The sequence below is a fragment of the Sturnus vulgaris genome, chromosome 3, assembly GCF_052056855.1.
Source record: "Sturnus vulgaris isolate bStuVul1 chromosome 3, bStuVul1.hap1, whole genome shotgun sequence".
NCBI classification, from domain to species: Eukaryota; Metazoa; Chordata; class Aves; order Passeriformes; family Sturnidae; genus Sturnus; species Sturnus vulgaris.
The window spans coordinates 115,136,627-115,144,951 of NC_142245.1; the positions used below are offsets into that span (position 1 = coordinate 115,136,627).

Genomic DNA, 8,325 nt, shown 5'->3' on the forward strand with positions numbered 1-8,325 from the left:
TTGCGGGAAAAAATGCATGAAAAATTGGGGAAAAATCAGTAAGAAATGGGGGAAAAAATCCATGAAAAATGGCGGGAAAAATCAGATCGGCGATCGATAGCTAATGCGTGCCTATGGATTAGATCGGCGATCGATTGATCGCGCCTGCCGATCGATTATATCGGCGTTCGATTGCTAATGCCTGCCGATCGATTATATCGGCGTTCGATTGCTAATGCCTGCCGATCGATTAGATCGGCGATCGATTGATCGCGCCTGCCGATCGATTCGATCGGCGATCGATTGCTCATGCCTGCCGATCGATTAGATCGGCGATCGATTGATCGCGCCTGCCGATCGATTAGATCGGCGATCGATTGCTAATGCCTGCCGATCGATTAGATCGGCGATCGATTGATCGCGCCTGCCGATCGATTAGATCGGCGATCGATTGATCGCGCCTGCCGATCGATTAGATCGGCGATCGATTGATAATGCCTGCCGATCGATTGCTAATGCCTGCCGATCGATTAGATCGGCGATCGATTGATCGCGCCTGCCGATCGATTATATCGGCGATCGATTGATAATGCCTGCCGATCGATTAGATCGGCGATCGATTGCTAATGCCTGCCGATCGATTAGATCGGCGATCGATTGCTCATGCCTGCCGATCGATTGATCGCGCCTGCCGATCGATTATATCGGCGATCGATTGCTAATGCCTGCCGATCGATTATATCGGCGATCGATTGATCGCGCCTGCCGATCGATTATATCGGCGATCGATTTCTAATGCCTGCCGATCGATTAGATCGGCGGTCGATTGCCAATGCCTGCCGATCGATTGCTAATGCACACTATTTGCACACTCCTTGCACACCCTTTGCACTCGTACAGATGCAGGAGGTTTCTCAGTTCTGGTCGGGGTTTTTTGGGGCGTTCATTCAGGGGGATTTCCTCAAGGATTGGGACACTCCTTGATTCCATCCCTTGCCTGTCTCCCAAGCGCCACCCTGTGGGCAGAGCGCGGTACTGCGCGCCTGCCTCTCCCAAGATGGCGGCTCGGGTGTCGCTCCCCGACCTTCTAACTCTGGCTGCAAAAGGAGGGTGGCACAGCAAGGAGCCCGCTCGCTCTAGTGGGATGCCTGCGCACGACGCCGACACCGATCCCACGGGTGCGATTTTCGGCGGCGTTTCCAATCGTGCGGACATCTCCTTCAGCCCGCTTCGGCCCGGGGAAGAGGGGCGGGGCCGCCAGCGATGGTGCCGGCGCAGCCCGGGCAGGCTCGGGGCGGAGCCGGGGCTTGGCGAGGCGGGGCACGGAGGTCCCGGGGACGGGACCGGGCGGGGCCGGGGCGGTGCTTTAGGGGCGGTCCCCAGTGGTCCCGGGCGGCACCGGGGGCGGGGCCGGGTGATCCCGGAGCGGTACCGAGCTGTGCTGGGGACGGTGCTGCAGGGGCGGTGCCGGGCCCGCCTCAGGGTGATTGAATGCCCAGAAATCGCCTCCTCTGCCCCGTGCTCACACTGAGCTGCGGGCTGCAGCGTGCTGTCGGAGCTCCGCACACAGCACGGATTTGGGCTTCCCCTCCTCTCAAACCCTCTCCCCCTTCTTCCTCCTCCTCATCTTCCTCTTTTTCCTCTCCCTCCGCCTCGCCCCCCTCCCCGGGCCCCTGACTCCCCCCGGGATCCCCTCCTCCGGAGGCGGCCCTTCCGAACCGACCCCCCCTCCAAGCCCCGGAGCCCGAGACCATTAAGGTAAGCTTTGGAATTGAAATATCAGGATATTCGCTCTATCCCACTGGCCTGAAATTTCAGGATTGTACGATTTTTTCTTGAAGCAGTTACCTTTGCTGCAGGATTGTGTGGTCACCAGTCTCCTTTCCTGTGACTCTTGTTGAAATTTGCTGTCAGATAACCGGCTAGTAACGAAATATTTGACAGAAATCAATGCTGTGAACGGACTTCACTGCAGCAGTTGATGAAAGAGCAAAGAAAATGTCTGTCGTGTTTACGCACCCCCCCGAGGCTGAATGAATTCTGATACTGTAATAAATCAGTGCAGTTGGTGCCTGCAAAGGTCTTGACATTGATCAAGAAGATATTGCTTTGGATTTTTACTTTTTATCAGCGTTTCTTTAATCTGTACTTCAGCACTCTAGCCTTTCATAAGTCTTCTCCGGTTTCCTCTGGCCCTGCAGAGTAGTCCTCTCTGTTATTGTCTGATACCAGCTTTGATGCAAGGAGGACTTTTTGTCTTGAAAATTAGCATCCCCCTCTGCATATTTAAATTAGTTATTTGACTTTTGAGAAAAAGCTGGTCAGCTCGAAGTCCACCAGACACCAGAGGCTGCTGTTTTTAGCACCTTATTCAAAGAGGACATCCTTTAGTTACCTAAGTAGGGGTAGAGATTTACCCTTAGGAATAAGGAATAAATGCAACCAGACTGTCCTGCCAAGAAAAAAATCCAGTTACAGTGACTGAATTAGGGTTTAGTGGCCCTTGATCCTTGCAAGGGATTAAAGGCAGGTTCACTTGGTCTCCCAGCAATGAATGTCTCAACCGAAAGCTGCTCAAAATGTGCCGTTTTTCTGATGGTTTTGGATTCTTTTGCCAGGTGGGAACATGGACTGCTTGACTTGTTCCTGTGTCCACTTTCCACTTCAGTCCTTTGCATTTTCTCTGAAGGGAAAGCAGGAACAGGGAAGTTGGGGCAGTTCCGTCAGCAGAAAGGCTGCTAAGAATAGATGGTAAGGACTTACTTTTCTGCACAGTGCCATGTAACTGAAGGCTCGTTTTTGGATTTCACATTCTGTTCCTGCCTGGTTTTGTGAGAGCTGCAGGTGCATTTCTGTTTCCAGACCCTGCCAAAAATAGTCGCTTATATTATAATGAATCCTTTTTCCTTCGTGTTTTCTTGCTTTAAAAGAATTCCCCTGTCAGATTGATGTGAGCAGCAGTTGTTTTTAGATCTGCTGGTGTTGTACACGGAGTAACTGTAGAACAAATGAGTTGTGATGGCTTCCTTGTATTTGATGTGTGGAGAGGAGCAAAGGCACAGATTCATCCTGTGTAATTGCAGTCGTCCAACGTAGGTGCCAGGGTTGGCAAGCTGGGCAAGGTTTCCTCTCTTGCTGGGCCTTAGGGGGAGGGAGTTGAACCCTGGTGTCACTCGGATTCCTTCCTCTTCTCCCTCCTCCTTTCTTGCTTGTAGAGCTGGAGCTCGGGGTCACCGAGTTTGGGTGCTCGCAGTCAGGGCCTGAATTTGGAGAGCAGGAAAGCGGGGGGAAGTTTCTAGGCACGTCAAAGCCTGTCTCTAGGGTGTGGGACTTGTTGGTCTTCCTCACCACCCCCAGCAACTTGCACTTCTCTCTGGACCTTGCTGTGGTCACAGCCCACTGCTCATTTATGTGACTGTTCATCCCTCTGCCTGATTGCTTTAAGTACAAGTAGCCTGATTCAGGTTTAATTTAGCAATGATTTTCCTCTGTTTCATCGGTAGTTTTCTAAAACTCCCCCACAGGCTATTTTGAAGGTGCTTTTTTCTTTTTTTTTTAACTGCCTGTGATGATAGAAAGCTGTACGGCCCTCTGAAAGCAGTATAACCTGCTTTCCAAAAATTACAGAAGTAGGATTTTTATTGTCCACTATGCAGCTGAAGTCCCCCTAGTGAGCCTCTTGAACTGAGGGTGAGGAGAGCGGCAGATACGACTCCTCATCAACCTGCTCTTCTTTTCGTTCCTAAAAGAAGGAAGCATGAAGGTAACTATAGAAAAAGATCTGCATCCCTCGGGGTTTTGTATTTTAGGTGTTTTGAGGTTTATTTACACACCTCCTCCTTTGTTTCCTGGACAGGTTTTACGTGACAGTGGAGCGTTTGAGGACACGTGGAAGGAGCTTTCAATTTGGCTGGAGCACTTGGATAATACAAAAGAAGACCAGAAGGAAGCAGTGATTCAGTTTTTGGAAAAGGTAACGGTGTTCAAATCAGCTGGATAAAAAAATGCAAAGAATAGTGTTAGTGGAAACTGGAGGTCTTGTTGCTATTGTTGAGAAACCTGTCAAAGACCAGCGAATGAATTCTGAGAAAAGCCTTGTTTGGGATTCTTTATACGGAGGTGGCATCCTTCTTGTGTTCAGTGGGAGGGCAGCCAAATGATTTGTAGGAAAATGAAATCCAAAAAGATCAGCTGTTATTACAGCATTGTTGGTGTAAGGGTAGAGTGGTGTAGGTGTGGGTAGCTTTGATCTCCTCTTTAGGTGCCGACATTATCAGAGCTCAGTAGATGGTGGTCCTTGACAAGGAAAGGTGACACTTGCTGTTTACTCTTCAGGATGTTGAATGCCCAGTGCTTTGCCTCCACTGTGGTCTGCCCAGGTACTCGGTGTGTGGTCGCAATCTAGGTGCCAAGTTGTGGTGGGTTTTTGTTTTTCCATCAGTGTGGCCTGTAGAGCAGGAACTGTAGACAGAATCCTGCAGAAGTGCTATGGAAGTTGTCCTCATAAAAGCTGCCCAGCTTTCAGCACGTGGTCGTTCTCAGTACCGTGTGGTTCCCCTGCACTTGCCAGCCAGCAGGTGCACTTACCTTTCTCCCCACCTTTGCTGACAGATCCTGCTGAAGCTGGTGGCCAACCCCTGTCCCTACACTGACAAGGCAGCAGACCTGGTTCAGGCAGCCAGCACGCTCCAGGTGGCTCTGTTTAAACAGGACTCTGATAACATCAGCATCCCCGTCTCTCACGTTGATGGTATGTGGTAACCTGTCAACATCCCAACTCCATGACTTGGGGATACACTTTCTAGCCCTAATCAGCAAACTGGGGATGGATAACTCTGGCAATCCTGTTAAGTAAGGGCCCTCCAGGATTCAGCTCTCCACGTGTTCTTGGTATCAGAAGTCGAAGTGGAATTGCCAAGTTGCCGCTTTACCTCTGAAAGTAATTTCTGCCGTGGTTGTGCCACTTGAACGGTATTTGAAATCTCTCTTCATGCTCTTGCAGCGGCGTTTTTGAACTCAAATGGAAATCTAGCCCTTCTGCCTGGGACTGTTGACAGAGTCATGGAATCCCAGAGTGGTTTGGCCGGCAAGGCTCCTTAAATCTCATCCAGTTCCAGCCCTGCCATGAACAGGGACACCTTTCAGTAGCCCGGGCTGCTCCAAGCCCCAGTGTCCAGCCTGGCTTTGGACACATCCAGGGATCCAGGAGCAGCCACAGCTGCTCCGTGCTGGACAGCAGCATTGAAAGGCAGAGTGAAGGTTCAGCTGTAATTTAGGGGTTGCACTTAACGTTGTATTGTGTGACAAATGTGGCTTTCATACTTTTTTTTAAATTTTTTTTTTTTTTTTTATTAAAAAGAATTAAAAAGATGCCTTGTATTCCTGGAGTGTTGCATTCTACGTCTGTTGTTTTTCCTGTTAGTCTGGATTCTTGCTTTGATGTTTTTCTTCACTTATTAGATGTCCTGGATATGGTGGATGTCCTGATCGAGGACAGTGATGGCTTTGATGAAGAAGTTGGGTTCTCTTTAAATGAAGACGTGATCATTTCCCTTCAGTGCTGTTGTCCCTGCTGCATTAGAAGCCAGGAATGAACAAGTCCACGTGGGCCTGGATGCTGATCCCTCTTGCCTGGTCCATGACAGCATGTGACAGGTGAGATTTCCAGGTGTCTGATTTAGCAGGAAACTGGTTTGTTCCTTCTTGTGAGGAGGCTCATTGGCTTTGCATGGGCAAAGCCACTCCACGTTTTCCATCTAGGAACAGAGCTGGGGAGCTGTTTGAAAACAGAGTCCCAGAGGTAAACAGCTTGGCTCGGTATTTCTGTGTGGAAATAGAAGAATATCTGTGTCTTCTGATTTTTCTCTCGTCTTTCTTCCACAGGTGTTTTTGTATTCCTGACTTGGGTTTCCATCGGGGACACGTGGCTTGGAGCTCAGGAGCCGGATCTGTTCCTTGCCCACGGCAGATTGGTCTGCACTAGTGCAGGTGACGAATTACAGGATGGCTTGGGAACTCGGAAACAAGGAGAAGCAAGTCTTATGTGTCTTTGCAAAAGGTTTTGGCTACCACAGGGCATTAATTCAGGGAGTTAAGACTTCATCTTTAACGTTCTGTGCTCTGCCAGCATCACTGCGAGCCCTGAAAGCCTCCTGAGCTGTTCTCATACAGACCTATCTTGTTTGGTCAAAAAAAAATCTTAGTTTAGTTTCGTCCAAGAAATGTTACTACTCTGTGCGAGCTCATGGGGAAGCTTTTATTTGGCATCTCTCAGTGGGACATTGAAAGTCCAACTTCCCATTTCTTGAACAGTCTGAGAGGCAGTATTACTTTCTATCATTTTTATCACAGGCATTTTAAACTTTTTGAGGAACCGGCAGGACTGTTTGTGCGGAGGCGTGCGGTTCACAGCCATCCTCTGTCCAACGTAGGATGGGAAAAAAAGGCTGGAGAGCTTCCTACAAGGGGCTGTAAGTGCAAATGACCAGGAGCCCGGGGTTTAGTCATGATGATTTAGTATTTCTTTAAAGACTCTGATTGATTTCATGATGCCAAAACCAGTATGAATAGAAGACTGAAGTCAGGAATCACGATGGTCTCCTTGGGTTTAAAAAGCTTTAATGGTGTTTCAAGACATTTGTATGAGACCTGGTTTGTTTTTTCTTACCCTTTTATTCAATCAAAAAAAAAAAAAAAAAAAAAGCCTTAATCCATCACTGCTGCTGTGATGTGTGACAAATGCCTGTCCTCCCTCCACGTGGAACAGGTGAGAGGTGGAACTGAAGCCCAAAGAGTTTTCTGCCCACTGATAACATGTGAGTCATATTGGGAATTCTCTGCAGAATGGCAACAGTTGTTCTTGAATGTGGCCATGAGGGGAGTGGAACATGGCAGCCCGGGTCTGAGAAGGTGCAGTGCCAGAAGGAGAAGCTTTGAAATGTTAAATCAGGATTGATTCAGGTGACTCGCGACCGCGTGCTGTGCCCAGGTCCCTGGTAGAAATACTGTGCAGGGAAAAGCCAGAGCTGCCTGTGCTATGAGCTGAATTTTTTATTGGGCGAGGGGGGGGGGGGGGTGTGTGAAATAAGAATGAGGTGCAAATGAGGGAATTGCTTGTGTGTGTGAATATTCTTGTCCTAAAGGAGCGCTGCCCGGTGCTCCTCCCTTCCTGTGCCCCTCTCCTGGTGAGCCTCTGTCCTGCTGGCCGTGCCTCTCTGTCTCCGTGCCTGTGCTGCTCCTTGCCCGTCTTTGCCCGCCCCGCACGGGCTGTGCTCGCTTCCTCTCTGGCTCCTGGGTTCCCTCTTTGTCATGGTACCCCTCAGTCCTTGCTGTGTGTTTGGCACTCTCTGTCTTTTCTCCGTCCTTCTCTGTGCCTCTGTGGTGCTCCCTGTGCCGTTGTTTCCCGTGGGATCCTTGTGTCCCGGTCACTGTCTGTCCTAGGGTGATGTTATGGTGTTTCTATCTCCAATCATGTGTCCTGATTATGTTTGGTATTATGTCCTGTGCTTCCAGGACTGACTCTGAGAGTGAAGCTTTGTTTTGTCTTGTTATCAGCCGGCTCACCTCCCCCATGGTCTATGTTTAGGAGAGGTTTTAGCTCGGTTTGCTTGCTTGCCTGCTTGCTTGCTTGCTTGCTTGCCTGCTTGCCTGCTTGCTTGCTTGCTTGCCTGCTTGCTCGCTTCTGCCTCTTTTTCTTTCCTTCGCTTTGCCCTTGCTTTTTTCTTATTAGTTAGTTCAGCTAGGCAGTCCAACTTTTTCCCTGGACTGTTTTCTCTTCCACCCCGTCCCCTCCCTCTCCTGGATACCATCTGAACCTGTTCCGGACGGGGACCTGGGAAACCCCAAGAAACACCGGGAGTCTACACTCTGTCACCTGCAGCAGCCATTCCCAAGCGCCAGAGACTGATAACTGGGCGACCACTCGCCAGAGAGATTGAACTCGTCATCCCTTCAGAACGGTGAAAGAGTTTTTTGTCAGCTGGTGTTGTCTTTTTTCCCTGTGCTGGGGAGTGTCTTGCTTGTTAAATAAAGAGGTTTTTTTCTCCCACTCTTCTCCGAGGAAATTCTTCCCGAACCCGGTGGGGTGGGGGGGAGGAGTCGTGGGGTTTGCTGTCTGGGGGCTCCTTCTGGAGGTTTTCCCCCAAATTTGCCCAAAACCAGGACACTGTCCCTGTTCATTTTTAATCCCTCCCTCTTGTGCTGCCCATCCAGCATGCCAGGGGTTTCTTTTCGTTTTTTGGTTATTTTTCGTTTTCATTTTTCTTCTTCTTTTTTTTTGGTGGGGGTTCCATTTCATCGTGCACCTTGATGTTGATTTTCTTCCCTTGTCCTCTCTGCTGCCCCTCC

The 8,325-nt window shown here is 49.6% G+C and overlaps 1 protein-coding gene across 13 annotated transcripts; it reads left to right on the forward strand.

Moving 5' to 3' along the window:
- Window positions 1–1,008: 1,008 nt before the first annotated feature.
- On the forward strand, window positions 1,009–8,026 carry LOC148224582 (nucleolar pre-ribosomal-associated protein 1-like). Of its 13 annotated transcripts, XM_088162756.1 has the most exons (6): window positions 1,397–1,737; window positions 3,636–3,742; window positions 3,836–3,952; window positions 4,591–4,729; window positions 5,440–5,634; window positions 5,863–8,026. In XM_088162756.1, the coding sequence occupies exons 2-5, from the start codon at window positions 3,737–3,739 to the stop codon at window positions 5,571–5,573; spliced, it is 396 nt and encodes a 131-aa protein (XP_088018882.1). In that variant the 5' UTR covers window positions 1,397–1,737; window positions 3,636–3,736; the 3' UTR covers window positions 5,574–5,634; window positions 5,863–8,026. The 13 variants fall into 13 exon arrangements, 9 of the variants coding, with proteins under 9 accessions (XP_088018879.1, XP_088018882.1, XP_088018875.1 ...); XR_015802804.1 differs by lacking the exons at window positions 1,397–1,737; window positions 4,591–4,729 and adding an exon at window positions 1,009–1,157; XM_088162753.1 differs by lacking the exon at window positions 1,397–1,737 and adding an exon at window positions 1,142–1,157 and having other exon boundaries at window positions 3,636–3,952.
- Window positions 8,027–8,325: the final 299 nt, after the last annotated feature.